At 30.9% G+C, this 23,443-nt stretch overlaps 2 protein-coding genes across 2 annotated transcripts; one reads left to right on the top strand and one right to left on the bottom strand.

Moving 5' to 3' along the window:
- Positions 1 to 15,908: 15,908 nt before the first annotated feature.
- LOC107410029 (temperature-induced lipocalin-1) lies at positions 15,909 to 17,440 on the top strand. Its single transcript, XM_016017443.4, has 2 exons — positions 15,909 to 16,463; positions 17,031 to 17,440. The coding sequence occupies exons 1-2, from the start codon at positions 16,092 to 16,094 to the stop codon at positions 17,211 to 17,213; spliced, it is 555 nt and encodes a 184-aa protein (XP_015872929.3). The 5' UTR covers positions 15,909 to 16,091; the 3' UTR covers positions 17,214 to 17,440.
- Positions 17,441 to 18,700: 1,260 nt separating this feature from the next.
- On the bottom strand, positions 18,701 to 22,919 carry LOC107408569 (VAMP-like protein YKT61). The gene is made up of 6 exons (XM_016015974.4): positions 22,517 to 22,919; positions 21,783 to 21,880; positions 21,098 to 21,202; positions 20,918 to 20,983; positions 19,635 to 19,721; positions 18,701 to 18,986 (listed from the first exon to the last, which is right to left on the bottom strand). Exons 1-6 carry the CDS (start codon positions 22,707 to 22,709, stop codon positions 18,936 to 18,938), a joined length of 600 nt encoding a protein of 199 aa, XP_015871460.1. The 5' UTR covers positions 22,710 to 22,919; the 3' UTR covers positions 18,701 to 18,935.
- Positions 22,920 to 23,443: the final 524 nt, after the last annotated feature.

The following is a 23,443-nucleotide window of genomic DNA, read 5'->3' as shown; positions in this document are numbered from 1 at the left end:
AATACGAACCGTCATTTACTAATGTAATAGCATTCAAACAATCGCAGTTTCCAAACCAGCCGATCAGATATAAAATAGTAAACCTTCTCGAATGGACAAAAGCTCAACTGTGAAAGGATTGTGTAATTAATGATTTTCCTTAATGGGCCTGTATGGATTTAATGAGTCTTGATTGGTGGGCTTTGATTTTTTCGCTTTCAGTTTTGCTTTGAGATTTTGTTAGGCACATATCTGTGTATTGAGAGTTGGAAGGGCACATATTCTTTACAGTTCATAGTTCATCCAGAGAGAAATGGTGAAAAATAATAGAAGTAAAAATCAGTGAATGCGTTTTTGGAAAAATAGAGAAACATGTTGGCTTGCATCGTGAGTGATAAAGTGAAGGTATATTAAAGGTTCGTTGAAGAAGATATTGATGATGCTGTGACCAAGCCTTAGAGTCCATTGTATCTTGAAAGATGATAATTAGAAAAACATCTACATCGATGGGACAAAAATCATCTTAAAAAAACTGAAGAACCACACGAATCTCAGACAAATTCATAAAGAGCTCTTCAAATCTAAAGCATACATGTTCTAATTTATTTTATTTATTTTCCTTATATTTTGTCTATGTACATTTACCCACAAATATTTACATATATTTGCATATATTTATATTTTTATACGTTGATATTCCAACAAGCTTAATACAAACTCCTTTCTTTATATATGTTGATATATGTGGTTTTGTGGATATATTAATATATTTATTTGATCTATTCGGTTTTGAGAAAAGAAAAAAAAAAATTTCTTACCCATGGCTTTTAATTTGATTGGGCATATGTTTATTCTTTTTTTATCAAAATTATTTTCATAAAATTAATTGCCCATGAGTTTATGATTTTTTTTTGGCAATTTTCTGGTGAATTTCTATCACTAGAATAGTAAAAAATTGAACTAGGTCAGCTGATCCATTTACTAAAAAAGGGTCAAAATTGACTCGACTAGAGGTTGAAGACAGGTTAAAACGGAGAAACGAGCTGGATTCTGGGTTGGTGGGCTTGAACTTATTTTTTATTGGATTTGGTCCAGTTTCAAATCCTAGCCCATTGTTAGAACAAGTGTTCTAACCAAAACCCATGGCCCAATAGAAGCTTGGCCCAAGGGAATTCAGACCCAGTTGATTTTGAGCTATCATGTAGTGTGGTCTAAGTGGTTCCATGCGACGTAGCCAGGAGGCAACAAATGGCGCACAATGGCAAAGCAACGTAGTTCACAGTGGCAAAGCCACATGTCGTCTAGAAGTAATGCCATATGTCTCACAAAGGAGACACAACAAGTCGGCCTCTGGGAGGTGACACATGTCGACCTATTTAGGTGACACGTGTCGGCCTTTGACATGCGACATGTGGTGCCTCTGGCAAGGACACATGGTGACCTAGGAATAAGAAATGTGTCGATCTCTAGCACACAACACGTGTCAGGCAGAGAGGGCGCTACATATCGGACCTTGTTGGGGCCATGTGGCCGAGTGGTTATGTTACGTCAGCAACACGGCGGCGACACGTCAACATGGGAGTGCCACATGGACAAATGCCACATCAACACCTACTACCACATTAGCACCATGCACGTAAGCATAGTGACACATCAACGATGATGTCATCATGGTGTAATTGATGAGGTCAACCTTGTGGGTATAAAATAATTTTGCAAGTGTATACAATAATTTTATGGTATGGTGTATATAGTAATTTTGTGGTTGTATACAGTAATTTTATGGGTATATAAGTAATTTTGTAGAGTATACAAAAATTCTAAAAAAGTTACATTGTTCTATTTTCCTATTCGAAATTGGTTTTAATTAGATTGTTAGGTTTTTAAAACAACAACTAATTGGTTTTTTGTTTTTTTTTGTGATTATACAGAAATGGCAAGTGGAGATAATGCGGTTGTGCCTGTTGCACAAGTGCCTAAGCAGATTTATGTGATTCAAGTGCCTCCTCCTGCAAATCATGCAGAGAGACCAGAGAAGTTCAATGGAGCACATTTTAAGAGGTGACAACAGAAGATGTTGTTCTACTTGACTATGCTAAACCGTGTAAAGTTCTTAACTGAAGATGCACCACCAAGTAATGAAGAGAGTGACAGAAAAACACTCATGGTGGTGGATGTGTGGAAGCATTTCGATTATTTATGTTGGAATTATGTCCTGAATAGTCTATTTAATGCTTTGTACGGAGTGTACTGTGGCATGAAGATAACAAAGGAGTTGTGGAAACTTTAGATCACAAATACAAAACTGAGAATGCGGGTTCTAGAAAGTTTGTTGTAGGCTGATTCTTGGACTACGTGATGGTAGATTCAAAGCCATTAATGAGTCAAGTACATGAGTTGTATATACTCATTCAAGAACTTTTTACTGAAGGGATGATAATTGATAAAGCCTTCCAAGTAGCAGCTATGATTGAGAAGTTATTTCTTGATTGGAAAGACTTAAAAAATTATCTAAAACATAAGAGAAAGGAAATGGATATGAAAGGTCTTGTTGGTAGGCTTCATATCAAAGATGACAATAGGAGATCTGATAAAAAAGTTTTGAAGGTCGAGGTGAAGGCTAATATTGTGGAGTATGGTCAAAGTTCTAAGAATAAGAAGAAAATGGAAAAGAATATAAATTAGTACCTAAAGGAGGCATCTCCAAGAAGGTCATGTTTCAAGACAAGTGTTTTAACTGTGACAAGATAGGTCACGGAGCTGTAGATTGTAGGTTGTCGAAAAGAAAGAAGAACAAAGAGGCACAGATGATGGAGCACATCATTCGAGATGTTGATGACATTGACTTTAGTGTTATGGTCTTTGAAGTGAACTTGACAGGATCAACTCGTAGAGAAAGGTGGATTGATACTGGTGTGACCCACCATGTACATTCTAACAAGAACTTGTTCAATTCCTTTGAACCAAGTAAAAATGGGGAGAAATTGCTCATGGAAAATTCTATTACATGAAAGATCCAAGGAGAGGGCAAGATAGTCCTGAAGATGACCTTTAGAAATGAGCTGACTCTGAATAATGTGTTATATGTTCTAGATATTTATAAGAATCTCGTGTCTGGATCGCTACTAATCAAACATAGTTTTCACTTAATGTTTGAGTCAGATAAGGTTATTTTGTCCAAGTATGGAATGTTTGTGGGAAATGGCTATGTAGTCAATGATTTTTTAAACTGAATATAATGTCTATAAAGCCAAAAGATATTAATAAAGCTGGCAGTTCTTCTATTTACTTGCTTAAGTCTTCCATTTTGTGGCATGGTAGACTAGCTCATGTTAATTTTAATTATCTATATAGGTTAATTAACTTAAATCATATTCCCACATTTGAAATTGATTCCAAATATAAATGTGAAACTTGTGTAGAGGCAAAATCAATTAGGTTGTCATATCAAATGATTGAAAGAAATACTTAACCTTTGGATTTAACACATAGTGATGTATGTGATTGAAATTCGTACCGACTAAAGGTGGTAATAAGTATTCTATCACCTTTATTGATGATAATACAAAATATTGTTATGTATACTTGCTTAAGAGCAAGGATGAGGTAATAAAGAAGTTTAATATATAAAACGGAAGCTACGAATCAACTCAACAAAAAGATTAAAGTAACAAAAAGTGATCACGGTGGAGAGTCTGTAACTCCATTTGGTGAATATTGTGCTCAACGTGGTGTTAGACATGAAGTGGCTCTACTATATTCATCACAATCAAATAGTGTGGCTAAACAAAAAAATCGTACATTGAAAGATATGATGATTGCAATGCCTATAAATTTTGGATTACCTCAGAAGCTATTTTATCGATAAACAACCTTTTAAATAAGGTGCCCCGGAAGGATCAGATGAAAACACTCTATAAACTTTGGAAAGGAAGACAACCTTTCTATAAATTACGAGTGTGGGGGTGTCTGGCCAAAGTAGTGGTACCTACACCTAAGAAGGTAAAAATAGATACCAAAATAGTTGATTGCATCTTCATTTGATATACACAAAATAGTAGTGCATGTCAGTTTCTTATGTATAGGTCTTAAATTCCTGATATACATAAGAACACGATAATGGAATTGAAAAATGAGTCATTTTTCGAACATATCATATAAATGTGAAGAAGGACCAAGTTTGTCTAAACGAACTTACGATGCTATCAATGATGATAATCGTGATAGTGATAAAAAAAATAGGAGATTGAAGAGGAGACTAAAGTTGATTTGAAAGGAAGCAAGAGAGTAACAACAGAAAAATCCTTCGCTCTGAATTTTCTTACTTATATGCTAGAGAGTGAATTTCAAAGCTTTCAAGAAGCTATAAGCTCTCTTGAAGGAAATTTATTGGAAGAAGCCATAAGAAGTGTAATCGAATTCATCTTGTAGAATCACAATTGGGAGTTAGTAGATTTTCCTCCAAATTGTAAACCATTAGGTTATAAATGGATATTTTAGAGGAGAATAAAAGCAAATGGAACAATAGATAAATACAAGACAATACTTGTAATTAAAGGATACAAACAACAAGAAGGCCTTTATTATTTTGATACATATTCTCCAGTTACGAGAATAAATTCCATAAGGATGGTACTGGCGATCACTGCATTGCAGAATTTTGAAGTACATCAAATGGATGTTAAAACAGCATTTCTTAATGGCGATCTTGATGAAGAGATCTATATGGAGTAACCTGAGGGTTTCTCTACTCCAAGACAAGAAAAGAAAGTCTGTAGATTAGTGGAGTCCTAGTATGGACTAAAATAAGCTCCAAAGTAGTAGCATCAAAAATTTGATAATACTATGCTAAGTGATGGGATTAAAATAAATGAGTGTGGTGAAGATGTCTATATAAAAGATACAAAGAATGGATACGTCATTTTTTGTTTGTATGTAAATGACATACTCATTGTAGCTAGTGACAACAATATGGTTTAAACTACAAAAGCCATGTGAAAATCCAGATTTGACATGAAAGATATGGGGCTTGCAAATATGATTTTAGGAATGAAAATCACTAGAACTTTGAATGCAATCATTCTTAGTCAAACATATTATGTGGATAAAATACTGGTTAAGTTTAGTAATGATGATACTGGTGTAGCCAGAAAACTCATAAATATGAGTTTACACTTATCTAAGAATAAATGGGAGAGTGTATTTCAAGTGGAATATGTAAAGGTGATTGGAAGAATGATGCACTTGATGAGTTGTACAAGACCAGACATAGCCTACACTATAAGTAGACTGAGTAAATATACGAGTAATCCCAATGAAGAACATTGGAAAGGAATTGTTAGAGTACTAAGGTACTTACAATATACTCGTGAATACAAACTGTACTATACGATATATCCTGCAGTATTAGAAGGATACAATGATACAAATTCGATATCACATATAAAGGATCCAAAGTCCGCTAGTGGCTATGTGTTCACATTAGCTGGTACAATAGTATTGTGGAAGTCCTCAAAATAAACTGTTATAGCTTGATCCATGATGGAATCTGAGTTTATTGTATTAGATAAATGTGGTGAATAGGCTAAATGGCTACATCAATTTTGAGAGGTCGTTCCAAGGTGGTCTAAATCTATGCCAACAATAAGTATACATTATGATAGTCAATCTGTAATTGGCAGGATATAGAATATTATGTATAATGGAAAGTCTAGACACATTCGTCGTAGACACAATTCCATTAGACAGTTAATCTTAACTGGAGTTATCTCGATAGACTATGTAAAATTGAAACATAACATTGCGGATCCGCTAACCAAACGGTTAAATAGAGAATTGGTTGAGAAGTTATCGAGGGGAATGGGATTAAAGCCTATGAGTAAAGTTGATACAATGGAAACCCAACCCAGTTGACTGAAGATCCCATGATCTAGGTTCGATGGGACAACGCAATTATAAATACTAGTATGGATCACTGTGGGGGTTAATCTTCTGTCCATTCCTATGATGTAACAGTGATAAATGAAGGTTAAGTATAAAATATGCTTTTAAAGATTCCTATATATGCGTAGTTTGTAATTTATGCATAGTCATGCTGATTATATTGGAAATATAAATTATTTATGTGAAAGAGAAATGTGGCCGTTTCAAAAGAGAATTGTTAAGGACAAAATTCTTTAAAAACTCTAGCAGAACTACAAAGGTGTTTAAGACCAAAATAAACACAACAGTGAAAACTAAAGTGTACCAGGAAGGAATCATATGTGAACTATGTTGTCATTTATACAAACGACAAAATGTTTCACAAGTGTCGCATCTACCATTAGTCAGTAAAGTAGATATAGTTTCACAATGGAATGTTCAAAAAGTAACATCTACCTATTCTACGTAGGTTCTGGTCGTAGAACTTTACCACAAGAGTCATGCATTATCCCTAGCAGTCAAATCATTTATGTGGGGGATTGTAACAGTTTTCCTTAATGGGTTAATGAGTGTAAATGATTTTCCTTAATGGGTCTGTATGGGTTTAATGAGTCTTGATTGGTGGGCTTTGATTTTTTCCCTTTTAGTTTTGCTTTTTGAGAGTTTCTTCGGCACATATTTGTGTATTGAGATTTCAAAGAGCACACGTTCTTTACAATTCATAGTTCATACAGAGAGAAAGGGTTTTGAAAAATAATGGAAGGAAAAATTAGTGAGTGTACATTAGCTTACATCGTGAGTGGTAAAGTGAAGGTATACTGAAGGTTCATTGTAGAAGGCATTGGTGATACCATGACCAAGTCTTAGATTCCGTTGTATCTTGGAAGACGATCATCAGAAAAACATCTATATCGGTGGGACAGAAATTGTCTTAAGAAAACTGTAATACCACACAGGCCTCAGACAGATTCATAAAGAGCTTTTTGGATCAAAAGCATATAGTTTCTAATTTATTTAATTTATTTTCCTCATATTTTGTCTACGTATATTTATCCACAAATATTTACATATATTTGCATATATTTATATTTTTATACGTTGATATTCCAACATATTGCACCTAACCTGAACCGGAACCACCATAACCCCCCATCAAAAGTCTACCAGGATCTCATACCACCACCCTTAATCCTACCAAGTCCTGAGCCACAACTTCTGAAGCATCAATATTGACTCTATAAAACCCAAGCTTTCGAACAGACCATCGGAACTCCAACAACCAAACTGGATCTTGCGTTTGCTTCTTGAAAAGCCCAGAAGAAAATCTGCTGCCATTTGCATCAATCGATCATTTGAATGATCAACACCTCCATGTACTAACGCATTCTTATGATTCAAGAAGCTCCAAGGCTGAAAATATAGACTGTTCTCTATGTAAAGCTGATGGAAGAGAAATAGCTCTATTACAGAAATCAGTAATATAAGAAACCGATTCACCTTTCCACCCCACATAAAATTCTGTTTTCTTCCAACATTTTAGCATTTGAGCATGATAACAACTTTATCATAAACCACAAGAGGACCATTCATATAAACTAATGAAGTGATGACTAAGTATCATTCCTATGGAAATTGTAGACTTTTTTAAATGTTAAGTACCATAATAATCATGAGTCAATTTTATTTAAGCAACTAAATACAAAAGATTCTAAAAGGCTTTTTTATAATATATGGGTAAATTGAATTAATTAAGAAGAGATTCCAATTAATTTATGGCTCATCATTTCTAATTGACATTGGCAGAGGCAATTAGAGAGTATTAGTGACCCTTGGTTAGCATTTGATTTAGAAATTAAATAACTCATAACCCAAATCAATATAGGGAAGGTACAGAAGAAATTAAAGTTTAGGATCTTCTTATAGATTTTTTTTTTCCTAATCATTGTTGTTCGTATTATTTTTTTTCCAATTGTCCTTAAGTAGGTTAGAATAAAGTTATTTAGTAGATTTGTCATTAGGAAAACAAAAGCTAGGTGCTATTCGAGCTTGGGAAGGCCATTTAGGCTTAGGTAATCACAATCTAAGACTTAATTGAGTTGGCAAACAAACTAAACGTTGGATCCGAGATGGAATTTATAAATCTATCTCGTATGCAATCAAATTTTTTTTTTCAAATTAATTTGGCATATTATAAATAATTCATGTAAAGAAATACAAGCAATTGATAAAAGAAATGAAATAATCATCAACCCATTCAATCATTCAACAATCATAGTAGAAATTTCATCAAAATCCTAGATATGAAATCTAAAACATAATCATAGATGACAAAATTTCTAAAATTAAATAGGATTTCATTAATAAAAGCGTAATTTATACAATAATACCAAAATGAATTGTTAAATACAAAATTAGAGAGAATAAAGAATAAAGAGAAAACTTAATAATGATGAATCTTGATGCTCAATCCCTTGAACCCCTCCAAGAATCTTCAATTCTCAAGCTTTCTCTCCCTAGAATTGGGGCCTCTCATTCTAACTTTTGTGTGTGTTCTCTTCCAATAGCCTCCTTGTTCTTATTTATTTACGGAATATATATAGACCATTAATTAAGATTCCTCTCTTCAGAAAATTAAAAACCTACTAAAAAAAGAATAATCAAGCCATTCATTCTTTATTATGAGGCTCATAACACTCACATGTCTCTCTCATAACTTTTTAAAATAAAGTCATATGCACATCACATGTTTTTCTCTATAGCAAGTCATATCGCTCTCACATATCTTTATTAAACTTAATCATATGACTAGCAAATGATTTCATTAAAATGAAGTCACGTAAGTAGCACATGATTTTCTCTACACTTCATTTTGACAAATAAGATTTGGAAAGTTATCATTTTGAAAATCATGAATAATGGGTGGTGGTGAGCATTCTTTCTCTCCAAGATAATCTCCAAAACTCTAAAAACTATGTAAATTAGCCTTAATTTTATGTTAGAGCTTACTTACACAAGAATACAAAAAAAAAAAAAAATCTAATAAACAATAAATGTTTGAATTTTTCACAAATAATCAAGCTATAGAAGATTAAATAAGTGAGTTAAAACTCAATTATTAGAGCATATGACTATAACAAATGAAGAATTGTTTCCTCTTCCCGCTCACACCATTTGTATATACTAGAATCAATGATTCTGCGCTTGTAAAGGATACTAAAGCAAGGAATAACTAAAGAAGATACCCTCCAAAGAAAATTCTTGGTTTTCTTTGGAACATGCCATCTTCATATACTACTCCACCGCTCATTAATAGCACTGTTGCTAGTACTCCCAAAATCAAACACCTCACCCGTTCTCCTTGCCAGCCAATACTAGATTTTACTGTATAGTGTCCTGAAGCTATGTAATTCCATGCCAATCTATCCACCTTTCCAAACCTGTCAACAAGAATTCAAAGAATTTTTCTAGCTTCTTCCTTAATAAAACTCTTACTTATTAGTTCTTCGTTCCAAGCACCAGTTCCACATAAAAGACTAGAAACTAAAGCTCCCAAATCCAAAACTATTGGAGATAAAAACAAACATAGAAACCAATCCCTATAGCAAGTTATCTCAATAAATTTTAATTGACTTTCCATTTTGCACCCTCAAAATATGACCATTATTCGACACACTATGTCCCTGACAAATACTTCATCATAAAAGAATAAATCTTCTGCCGATTCCTGCTTCAAATACAATGCAATTAGAAAAATACATGGATTTTAAAACCTTAACATAACATCTAGCCATTCTTGCACCATTGGTATTGTCCTGCATTTGCTCGTCGCATTCCAAATCATATGGGATTTTGTTCAAACTTTCCAAAGTTACCCATTCATTCTAGGATTGCTCTCATTAGAGCATACTTAACCCTTAAGTTCTTTTAAACTTTGAAACCAATAGCTCTGAAAAGGCCTCCATTATTTAAGAAATTTTCTACTTTACATTTAAACCATCACAATTTCATACCTGGACAATGTTAGATTAGACATCAATAAGCTTTTACTAGTACCTACTAGTGCTTCACACATGCTCACACTTACCTTAGTAGCATCACACTAGTTCCCCCTGGTTGTTACAATCCATCTTAGTATATTGTTCTCTGATCTCACCTTTTCTTGCCTCTCATCCTTCAAAGTTCATAGGTCTTAGACTTATAGTCCAACCAATTTGGTTTTTCAATAAGTTTCCAATATTGTTTTGCTAAAAATGCTACTTTAAAATCCTCTTCCAGAGATTTGAAACCCATACTCCCTATGATTTAGGTTGACACATAACCATCCAACTATTCCAATGGATACCTTGACCATCTTATGAATTTTGCCACCAAAATCTAGCCATTAAAAATTTTAATTCTTTTATTTACAATTTTAGTAATCAAAAGTAATCCATTGTGTCTGTTGGAACAGTTTGAAACATAGCCTTTAAAAAATCTCTTTCCCAACTCTTGAAAACAACTTACTCTTCCAACCCTTCAACTTATTCCAAAGCTTTTGTTTTAGTATCTTAAAATGTCTAGCTTTACTCCTCCCAATTAAAAGTAGGCAAACCCATACAACTATCTTGATATTTCTTTTTCAAACTCACTTTCGCAACTAAAATTTTTAACTTTAACAACTCAATTGTCATACTCTTTACATATTTCCCTTTTGCCTCTTAAAAAAAAAATTAACATATTTATATTTTATCACTGCTATTTACCCTAAGAGGTCTAAGAAATGCAAACGATGAATTGAACAAAGCCCTAAAATCAACGGTGAACTTCTAGATTGCGTTGTTGACCACGATATTGGCGGCTTGTACAAAGCTTGTTTACCCTTTGTATTTTAAACGAAATACATACGTCCCATCATAAAACATAATAAATATGGTAGGAGATGTGTATTTTTTAAAATTTCTTGTTGCCTATCATTTCTTCATATTTGAAATATAGGTATTGTTACATCATTAAAAATTATATAGACCTTTAGTAAATATAATATTAAGTATTAAAATTTCTTTTAGGTTTTCCTTAAACGAGTAAAGTGATGGGGTGATGGTGTAAGTTGATTTAGATGTTTAGATTTTTCATTTTTATAAGAATAAAGAATCAAGATTTGGATTAACCATTTTATGTCACATAGATACAATGAATTTAATGGTGAAAATTGTATTAAATCAATATAGTTTTGAAACTGGAAAGTATTATAATAGCATTAAATGGACTTTAGCTTTCTTTTATATTTCTTAAATTTATTTCAAATCATGATATTTGAATTAAAAACATAGAATACATAATTTTCTTTCAACCTTTAATATTTTATTATTTTGATTTGTAAATGCAATTCAATAATAAAATTTGAAATGATTTATTTTATAACATAAAAAGTTATAAATATTTAAATTATTTTTCTACTCAAATATTATATACACATTTATGGTTTTGATTTAGAGGTCTAGCAAAATAAATTATTAAATTTATCAATATACATGCATCAAATAAATAATAAAAAATGAAATTGTATGGTACCAACAAATTATGCTTTTAAGATAACTTTCATTTTCTATGGATAATTGATTGATTAAAATACTATTCAATTCAACAATTGAAGTGAGTTTATTTTATTTTATTTTTTTCTTTTAGATTGAGTCAACTTTAGTGTAACATAACAAGAAGTACAATTTGTTTTAGAATTGATTTTTTTTTTTAATGCTAACTGATTGGATAATAAAAGAACTTCATTAATGTAGATGGATCCATCATTTGGAGTTGCAAGAGTACTCAAACCTCTACCCCTCCAACCTTTTGTATTTACCAGAAAAAAAAAAAACTTTTTGAATTTTTTATTATTCTTGTAGATGTACATACCTTGATATATATATAATAAATTTACATTTAAAAATTTAAATTTTTAGAATAAATGGTAATTTAACATAATATTAAAATTTAAAATCTTAAAAATTTAAATTCAAATCTCATTAATATTACATTACCAGACTAAAATAGTCTACAAGTGAAGAGAATATAGGTACTTGATATATATATATATATATAATAAATTCATATCCTAATAGTTTAATATTACGAATCAATAGTAATTTACGGAACATAATAATAAGATTATTATTATTATTTGTGGGGATATAGAACTTTCAGGTTAGATTTTGTTAATGGTGTCTATATTTCTCTTCAGTTGGGTTTTATGTATTTACTAATGCTCTTTTTCCTTTTCATGGATTTCCGTTTCAGGTCTTTATAAAAAAGGTTTCAATAAGGCCAGTAAGGTGTCTTATTTGTTTAAGGCTTTTGTCTTGTTTTTTTCTGGTGGTTTAATCAACTTTTTGTATTATTTTTTTCACTTTATTTTATTTTTAATAATATTTTCTGATCATTTAGATGAAGTAATTTAAGGGCTGCCAACTTAATTAAGATGTCTTTGCTACGTTTTTTCTGTTTTGTGCCTAATCTTTTCTTCTTCTTCTTATAAATTCAACATGGCTGAGATGTCTATCCATCTTTTTCTTTTACAAGTCATCTTTTCTAATTAATTCCATAAAATAATAATAACAATAGGTTCTTTTAGTCGTCGAAACTTCTATATAAAAGATAAATGAGTACGACTTTATAAGCAATGTAAATGAAAAAAAAAACAAAAAGAAGAATGTAATTTTGAAATTGATTCTTAAATTATAATAGAGGTGAAAATAAGCCGTGTTAAATATTAGGATTTTTTAACTCCACTCATAGAATTTTAGAAGTAATCAAGTTAGATTCAAGCTTATAAAATGTTGAAATAACTTACTCAAAATTCATTCGATTTGTTTATGAAAAATTCTAGTTTAATCAGGCACAACTTATTATAATACACAAAAGTTAAAAGTTTAAACATATGAATTTTTTTTTATTTTCTTTTTAACACTGATTATAAATTCCATTCATTCTATTGATTGTTTTATAAGATTACTTCTTCTTTTTTTAAAAAAAAGTAAAAAAATTAAAATATAAAAATTTTATGCAATTTAAGTATTCATTATGTTTAAATTAATAATATAATTTTTATATAGATGTAGATAAATAACAAATTTGAACTATTATTGAGCTTTATTTATTATTTAAAATTGATTTATTTTTTTTAATGAGCCAAGTTCGAATGAACTAAAATCAAGATAAGTTTGACATAATCTCAAACTGTTCAAGCCTAAATCGTAATTATAATATTGATACAAAGTAAAAAAATAAAAAATAAAAAATAAACATTTGGAGATTTTAACCAAAAAAAATAATAATTAATTTTATGTAGTTATTAACTTAAATAATTAAATAAAATTAAAGTTTATTATCATTTTAATTTTTACCCTTAATCTATGACATGTTTTTTCATTTTGCCCCGTAGGTATACATTGCGTCTCAAAATATTGTTTTTATGTCACTTTAGTTTAATCAAGTATTTTTAAGAGATTTTGCAAATAATAATAATAATAATAATAACAATAATAATAATAATAACACATTAAAGGATAAATGTGATAAAATTAACAACTAAAATCGCTAAGTTTGACATGATCTCGAACGTTTGAGCTTATATCCTAATTATAATATTGATATGAAGTTAAAAAATAATAATAATAATAATAATTTGACATAGTTATTAACTTAAATAATTAAATAAAATTAAAGGTTATTATCATTTTCATTTTTACCCCTAAACCATGGTTTAAAAAATCAAACATTTTCATGAAATTTTTGCAAAATTTTCATTTGTTCAATTTATGGAAAGGAAATTTAGACCTTATATGGAATTGATATAATTTTCATAATATCTATTAAAGTTTTAAATATTTTTTCATAATTTTTATGGAAATTTCTATCAAAATATTTACTCTAATAACGTAGTTAAAATATTCGTAATTTCTATAGAAATTTATGAAAATTTTATGAAATTTTCATAAAAACTTTTGAAATATCTATGAAATTTATTTTTTTTAAAAATATTATTAGTATCTAATAAAATTTTTTGCTAGATTAATTTTATTAATAGTTTTTTTTTACCTTTTAATTATTTTTAAAATATTTAGTTATATATGTAAAACAGTGGGAATTAATAGGCCCTTTTTATTAATAAAGTATATATATACTTTGTTACACATTTTGTATTGAAAAGAATTACTAAAAACCTCATAGTTACCTTACAAGTTAAAAGTTTATTATCAAATATACTTTTTTTTTCTCATGTTTTTATAATAGTTTATTTATAATAATTAACGTTTATTATATATCAACCGATTAAACAAAATATAATATACATTTAATATTTTAATAATTTTTATAGTCTATTTTATAATTAATTGATTAAATAAGCAAATCTTAAAGTTTCAATAAAAATTTTTATTTTTTAAAAATAAATTTTCATCATTTTCTGTCATTTTTTATGAATTTTTATCAATATTTAATATTTTTAGATATTAATTTCCATACTTTAAAGTCTTAATATTTCCATCAATATCAAAATTTTGAACCTTACATTAAACTATGACATTTTTTTCTTTTTTTTTTTTATATTTTGCCTTATAACTATGTATTTTCTCACATTATCTCTCAAATTATTGTTTTTGTGCCGCTTTAGTTTAATCAACCATTTTTTTTTCAAATATTTCCCAAAAAAAAATATTTTTGATGAATGAATTTTATAAAATTAATTGTTTACAATATATGTAATTTTATTTATAAACAATTTTATTATTAATAATGCTATGTATTAAAATATTTATCAAATTATATATATTGAAATATTATTGGTTGATATATTTATTTAACTCAATTATAAAAAGTGAATTCTCAATCACCTCAAAATATCCAATAGAATTTTAAGTGGTACTTACATTTTACCCATTAAGCCATTCTATCTTTTACATTTTGTTTTTCCAAACTACAATATCCCTCGTATGGCCCTTGATCTTGAATCATAATATCTTTGTCAGTTTAGTCAGACGAGCAATTTTCATTGAAACTTGACAAAATTAGTCATAATACCATGCAAAAGTAAAATTAAATAGCATAAAACAGTTTCTTAATAAAATTATATGAGTTTTACATATTTAATTTAATCAAATGTATTTTTTTTTTAAATCATCAAATTTATCCCTAAAAATGCATGATTGAACTTCATTGATAAAAAAAAAAAAAAAACAAAAAAGGTAATAATTAAAAAGCAATATAAGGGGCAAAGTACAAAAAGGCTTATAGTTTATAGACAAATTGCAGTCATTATAAGGGGCAAAGTACAAAAAGGCTTATAGTTCATAGATAAAGTGCAGTTACCTCAAAAAATAAATAAATAAATAAATTTTCGTTTTGCTCCCCAAAAATATTGTTACCTCAGCTTTTAATTATCTATTGAATACTTATAAGACATTAACTTAATTGAGAATGTTGCTCTACATGAATTATTAAATGCATTATTGATGTGTTGTGTTATAAATGTATATATATCTTATAAATGGACGCATCTAAGAAACTTAAGAGGAAAAAGGAAACCATTTTTTGTCTTTTCATAATGGTCTTTTCCATTATTTGTTGTGGTGCATAATTAAAGAAATGAAGAGCAGCTGAAGATTAGAACCCATTGGACCACCATTCTCACACCTTTGACTATGACGTTCAATCATGAATTCCTGGTTTCACAATCCAAGGGGCTGACACTGACCCATTTAATGGCTTCTTCTTCCCGACTAAGTTTCCCCAATTTCTTCCTCATCCACTTTCTTCCTCTCCAAGTTTCTATTTTTTTCTTCTTTTTTCAAATTATTACATAATCAACTTTTTTTTTTTTTTTGGCCTTTTTGTCATAAAACTAATATTGCTCAAGAATTATTTTCCAAAAAAGAAAAAAGAGAAATAAATAAGAACATCCTAGAAATTAAAGAAACAGCCAATCGTTTAATTTCTGGCAAATTCAACAATAAACCATTCAAGAGTCAGACCCTACACATGTAAGGCCCTCAATGCTCCACGTCATTCCTAAACCCAATAGCAATCCAACTCCAATGCCTTATCAAAAAGGCCACAAACCCCAAAACTAAAAGGGAGAACTTTGTCATCCCCTAACCCCCAAAAGCTGTGTGTTTTTTTCTTTCTTTTCTCTCTGTAACTTTCTTCTCTTCTGTGAATCAATGGCGAAAAAAGAAATGGAAGTGGTGAAGGGTCTTGACCTGAAGCGATATATGGGTCGGTGGTACGAAATAGCTTCATTCCCATCTATGTTTCAGCCAAAGAATGGAGTGAATACAAGGGCTACATACACTCTCAGAGAGGATGGTACTGTGAATGTGCTGAATGAGACTTGGAGTGATGGTAAAAGGGGCTCTATAGAAGGTTCTGCCTATAAGGCCGATCCTTCTAGTGATGAGGCCAAGCTCAAAGTGAAATTCTATGTTCCTCCATTCTTGCCCATCATCCCTGTCACTGGGGATTACTGGGTTTTGTATATTGATGATGAATATCAATATGCTGTGGTTGGCCAGCCTAGCAGGAGATATCTTTGGGTATGACTTTGCCTTTATTCTTTCTCATCCTAATTTTTTGTTAATGGCTCTTTCTTTTTGATGAAATCAAATCTTTGTCTGCTCCGTGCATACAGTATGCCTTTACATTTGTTTATGCACACCACATAGAATTCTCTAAGCAATTTTGTCTTTTGTCTTTTGTCTTTTGGTTCTTGATTCTTGATGTGGGTATTACTTTTCTGTTTGATAATGATATGGGTATTACTAGTTCTAATGAATAACAATGTTTGTTTTTAACCAAAAAAAGAAAAAAAAAGAAAAAAAAAGTATTTAGAATATTTGTCTGTTTGGAATAAAATTGTAAAGGCCAGAAGGGATCTGTCTATTAGGAAGCAAAAGTAGAGAGGCTAAACATATCCTAGACATCCTATCTATGCTATTTAAGATTTATGAATTTGGTGTTCCTTTTACAATTATTTTAATGAATACTTTTGAATTCTAATTTGTATGGTTGATCTGTTAGTTTATCCTTAATTCTTTACATATTTGTAATTGTTGATTAGCTTTTATAATGTTGTGTCTGTTTGCTATGCTACTTTTATTTAGATATTAAGCAGGTATAACCATATAGATGATGAGACATACAATCAGCTTGTTCGGAAAGCCGAAAATCAAGGCTATGATGTGAGCAAACTCCACAAGACACCACAAACTGATCCTCCTCCAGAAGGAGAAGGTCCCAAGGACACCAAGGGCATTTGGTGGATCAAATCCATTCTGGGAAAGTAGTGGGGAAAAAAAAAATGAAAATACTATCAACGTAATAGGGATGGAGTGTAGCTAGAATAAAAGAACAGTATAACCCCTTTGGAGCATGTCAAGAGTATGAATATTGAGTGTGTTCAATGTTCTTGTATAGTGTGAGATAGTGGTGTTATTTTTATTAGCATGAGATGGTAGTGTTACTTTTCTGTGAATTTGTTATGCTTTGAAATCCGATCATAATTTCTGGATAAGATTTTCTTTTCTCTTTATTTTTTATTTTGAAGTTGCTTTGCTTTTAGATAGAATCCTAGAACAGGGTATGGGGTCCATTTAGGACCTAATCCAAAGAAGGTCTCCTTTTTTTTTCTTTTCTTTTTTTTTTTTTTTTGGGTAACTTGAAATCTAAATCAATTTGACTCAGATGAAAAAGAGAAAATAAGGATTAGATGTTTTTCAGGATGTTAAAACTGTGCAAGATACCTTCATTTCGCTATTGTCATGTTTAATGCTCAGCTGACTTTTGTTCTACCTGCCACTTGGGTTCCACTTCCCCTTTCTGTTTTTTCTTTTTTTTTTTTTTTTTGTTTTTGAAAAGAGAAGGGTGAAATCTCTAGTAGCAAGTAGAGGGATATGTAATTGACCCCCAAAAAAAAAAACAAAAAACAAAAAACAAAAAATAAGGCACATAATATTTTAAGTATTAGCAAATTAAAAAGCTCTATCATTCTTCATCCCTCAATTTATCTTTTTTAATTTTTTAATTTTTGGTTGAAAATCCCTCTTCCCACTCCTTCAAGAATGTGCTCATTTTTTCAATAATTGTCCACAATAAGCATGATTATATTTATGATGCATAAAGAAAATACTTTGAAATGGATTTACATCCTTTGCTTTTAGCAATAAAATATTTGAATGTATTTAAATGCTAAAGAATCGTAGGCACCGCAAATTCGTTGAGCATGGTTACCAACCCCTCACGCAAGCGGGGTTACGAGAAGTTTCTGGTTCCTTTGTATTACTTTTTGGTCTACCATTTGTTTCAAACCAAGGATTTAGCGCGCACACACACACACACACACACATATATATATATATATATATATATATTAACTAGAATAAAAACTATATCTTAGGTTCTACAACATTTTCTATTGTTGGCTTCCACTTAAATTTTACAACCCTAAATCCACCTTGTGCTAAACTTTTGCCCCCAAAAAATAAGAAACAAAAAATTGTTGTTTTTGAGAGGCATATAGAGCTTGGTTTTCCCATTAATCTTAAACAAGATCACAAATATCTTCAGATTCCTCAAAAATCGATCCACCAAGTACAACCCTACAAGGAAATAAACGTATACCCCTAAAAAACACAAAACAAAAATTCCACAATTTTAATTTCGAATGGGAAAAAAAAATTCTCTTTTTGCCCCTAGTACGATGATGTTCCAAACATAGGAGATATTATACTACTCGTAATAGAAAAATCACACACAAACATACCATGGAATGTGGTTGAATCTTGTCAACAAGAAGCCATATCAATTCTATAATAGCAGGATCATTCTGTCATAATATGCGGTCTCACTTCTATCTTTGGTCCATAACAAAAGATGAAAATCCACATAATTTTTCAAACCAAACAATTGATAAATCATATTAACATATAACAATCACCATATTTTCCATCTGTCATCTCTGACACCGTACAGGGGAATTCCATTACAAGATTGCTGCTCAATTTGGGTGCTTACAATATGGTACAACACTGATTGGTCTTCTTAGCCTGCTTGTAGAACATCTGTTCCAAAAACGACCAATTGTCAGTTTCCCATATTAGCAAACAAATATTAAAACCGAATTAATTATCCCTTTCCATTTCTTAGTAGATTCCATTCTGTAATTAATGTCATCCCATGAACCAAGTGACCTCAGTGTGTTCAATCTCAATGCCAAGAGGCCATATCTCATAACATGAAGCTAAAAGTTTTTAGAACTGTCGATAGTTTCATTGAGACGGTCTAGAACTTCACAATACATATATACTGAGATAAACTAGTATATCTCAACTATGCCTAACGATTTTTTACAGTCCTAAGCAGTATGTAGTCCTTTTTTGGGGTCTTAAATTAATCAAAATTGTGTTAATTAGATACTTTCCATGCTGGGAGTTTCACTCAAACTAGGAAAGAGAAGTTTTAAGTCTATCTTAAGCCAAACTCAAGTAAACTTTGTTTTCTTGAATGCATCTTTTTGCTAGAATTCAGTACTCTTGATTCCTCTTCCACCTCTTTCTTATGATTTTTTTTGTTATTGGTCATAGTTCCTGAATTATAACTTGTCCATTTTATTCTCACTTTATAAACCCAAAATAAGTTTATTTTGCTTGCCCACTTAGCTTAAAACTCAATGCTTACAAACGCTTGACATGGCACATAAATGGTGTTACCTGTGATGCTGCACTGAGATCTGAACTCTTCTCCACTAAACTGTCCAATTTCTCACCTCGTGCAAGCACACTATCAATAGTCTTATGCTGTAGCCGAGAAAGAAAGACAAATAAGCCAAATAAATGAAATGCAGGAAACCACTTTGATACAGCAAACAGCTTACAGCTGTAAGATAATAAGTAATGAAATATAAACATCATTAACAATCAATTCTTAAACAGAGAAAACTGAACAGGTTCTCTGCAGCAAAGTGAGTAGCAAAGCTTCTAAAACATAGCAACCTTAAGAATTGGAGAATTTTAAAATTCCTCTTAAAAAGATGATGAGCACAGGAAAAAGGAGAAACAATCAAATTTCAATGTTGCAAAAGACAGAGATAAACGGTAGAAGCTCACCAATCGTAGATATAAAAAAGAAAAAAATTCACTAATCGTAGATATAAAAAAATAAAATAATAAATAAAAAAATAAAAAAAAGCCTCCCAAAGTTGGTATATTCTTCAGATAAAACAATACCATCCTACAATGCAATGGATAAACCTAACTTGCACAAACATTGAAACATATAGAGAGAGAGAGAGAGAGAGAGCATTTTATTTCACTGAAAACGAAAGCCAAAGATAAATCTTATGGACTATTCAGACTCTTTCAACCATATTCTCTGATAACACTACCAGGATATATATAGATATATATACATATATAAAAAATAAAAATAAGGACCTGCTTTGCTCAAATCCCAATTCAAACATTTGTCACAGATAAGATTCACGATACTCCAGCATTCAAAACCAATTAAATGGAGTTAAAAATTGTTTGTTGGCTGCCACCATGCTTAGGTTATTTTCTGGTACCTAAGTCCAGAGGTTAAAAATTGTTGGAATGTGAAAAAATCAACCTGTGTCTTAGCCAAATAACTGGTAATGCAACAACAGCATTCAAGTTAAATAGTCAAATATTTATCCACGAACTGAAACTAATGATTTCTGTACATAATTTTGCCTTAGTACTTCCTGCAACATTCATTAAACAAGGCCACTATAATCCAAAACTCAACTTTCCTAAACAAGACGTATACATATCAAAGTCAATTTTACTTTATTTAATTAGTAAAGAAAATGAAAGACTAGAAGTAAGAGATCTGGCCATAAGTTATTTTCAGGAGACAGAGATACTAAATTGAAAATTGCTTAACCAAAGAAACAGGATGCTCAAATTATGAATTTACACCAAAAAAAAACCTATAGGAGCTATATACCATAAACAAAGACATATATACTCACAAGGATAATTTTTGTTTCATCCAATTCTCTCTGTATTTTCAACAACTTATCTGCCTCTGCAGGGTCCTGAAATTTGAATGAAAGAAAACCTTGAGTAAAATAGTTTGTCAACACAAAGTAAAGCTAACTAATTTTGCCTTTTGATTCCAGATAAACATAAAGATAAAAGAATGCACATGCCTGGAACTTAGTCAGAGCATCATTCAAGTAGGGCCATGGTTGATTGCCATCTGCTTGTGCAGCCCTCCATGACTCACCAAAAGCTTTCTGGTACTCATCTAAAACCTGTCAATCGTTGCCATGGCTCATCGATCAGTTATTACAACATGCATCAAGGAAATATAAACCACCACATATTTGAGGTAGTCATTGGTAACCAAATGGTCTCGGGATACAACTAACTGAAGCATTAACATTCTAATCACAGAGTAAAAACTAAACACTGGTTCCTTTTCCCTTCAACATAGAACCAAAGTTTATTCATCAATAATTGGTCCTTTCATATATCCAGAAAAGACATTTTCAGAATTTTGATGTCCAAAAGTCCAAGTAATAGTGATTTCGGAGCACAGAACTCAGATATTAAAATGCAGTACAAAAACGTAAATAAATAAAATAAAGCATAAAAAATAAAAATAAAAAAACACTAAATTTCAGGCAATAACTCAGAAGACCCTCATCAAATAACATGCCAGCGGGATTATCAAACATATAGGCCTTATCGAGACAATCTTAAGAATTCAGGACCACGACATACAGCCAGATATGGCAGGTAAACCCGTTACTCTATGTATTAATACCGAAAAACAAACACATTGATGAGAAAATTTGAAGAGAGAAAAAACTGCTCGTATGAACAATTTACCTGGTTGAGCAAAGAGAATGCACTTCGAACAGGGTAGTTATCATCCATAAATCCCACCGCACAGAGGCCATCTCTGTTGTACGAATGCACCTTATACTCTAAAATAAAGGGGGGGAAAAAAAGAAAGAAAGATTGAATTTCAAATATATCTAGAAAGATTGAATTTCAAATATATCTCACACATAAATATTTTGTCAGAGGAATGAAACTGACAATTCCCACGCTGACCCAATTCATAGTAAGAGATCTGGATGACAATTCATGCACAAAGCTCCAATTTCGAAAATTCAACTTATATTACATTAGGTGGCAAAACATGGGGCGCTAATGATTGCAATCGAAGGCTCAAATGCAAAACCACCGCACAGGTTGTTATATATATATATATATATATATATATATATATTAGTAATTTGTAATTCAATTAAAAATCAAGTAAAACCCAATTCCAGATATTCAACATCGGGGTAGGAAAAGAACTGTCAAAACTATATTAATCAAATTAAAACCGATTCGGGCATATCCAAACGATGAATTAACTCTATTTTACCACCAAAAAAAAAAGAAGGTCGAAATTAAAATCATCCGGAATCAGAGTCGTCGAAGTTTCAAAATTTACGAAATCATAAGCGCAATCACAGCTCAACAAACAAAGAACCCAAGAAATCAAATCAAAGAAATGATCTTGCAAAACGGATCCCTAAAAACTGGGATAAAAGAAAAAGAAACCACACCTTCATGCTGGACGGACTGTCGCTGAGAAGGAGGAGTGCGTTTGGCGACGGTGCGACCGACGAAGAAGATGAATTCCTTGACGCTGGACCTCTGAAAGTAGCCGAAGTGGCTGACATCCAAAGCATTCGCAAGGAAAACCGGGTCGGATCCGTCCGGGTTGCACTTGAGAACCAGCAACGCCGTGATCTTCATCTTTCTTTTCTAAATTTTTTCTCCCTTAAGAACTTTGCGATTCTCTCTCTCTCTCTCTAACTTCCTTTCTTTCTTCTCTGTTCTGTGTCTCCGTCTTTTGGTGACTTACCAAAAAAAAAAAAAAATCCAAATAATAATTTTGGCGTCAAAAACCGGATCGGAAAAATTCTAAAAATTTGTAAAAAAGAAAAAAAAAAAAAATTGTTGTGCTTTGGGAAGGTGGTGGTGGTGTAGAAAGTAGAAACAGCGTTAAAAAAGCAAATTCGGGGCTTCCAAGCGGTCAGGATTCAGTGCGGTTGCCTTTATTTTTACTATTTTGCAATTTCGTTAGCTGGCGCACGAATTGCTTTATTCCGCCGACATTGTCCACGCTTTTGCTTTTCTACCATTCCACGTTTTCTTGTTAAAAATTAAAATATTAGAGGATAATGAACTAGTCGATTTTTAAAATATTTATTCTTTTCATTTAGTATTAAAAATTTAACGGATGAAATTATTGTTTTTTGAAAATAACTTTCTTTTTTTTTAAAAAAAGAAATATAATAAATATAATATATATATATATATATGGATTAAGGATAATATTCTAAATATAAGTGAAATTTACACTTTGATATGCAATAATCAATATTCCATTTCCGTTATTTTTTTTTTTTTGAAGAAAATAAATGGAAGGAGAAAAAAAAAGAAAAGAAAAAAAAGAGGAGAGAATGTTTATTAAACTTGGGAGTATA

The sequence above is a fragment of the Ziziphus jujuba genome, chromosome 1 (assembly GCF_031755915.1).
Source record: "Ziziphus jujuba cultivar Dongzao chromosome 1, ASM3175591v1".
NCBI classification, from domain to species: Eukaryota; Viridiplantae; Streptophyta; class Magnoliopsida; order Rosales; family Rhamnaceae; genus Ziziphus; species Ziziphus jujuba.
Note: the sequence above shows the minus strand (reverse complement) of the source record. Positions and strands in the feature narration are given on the sequence as shown.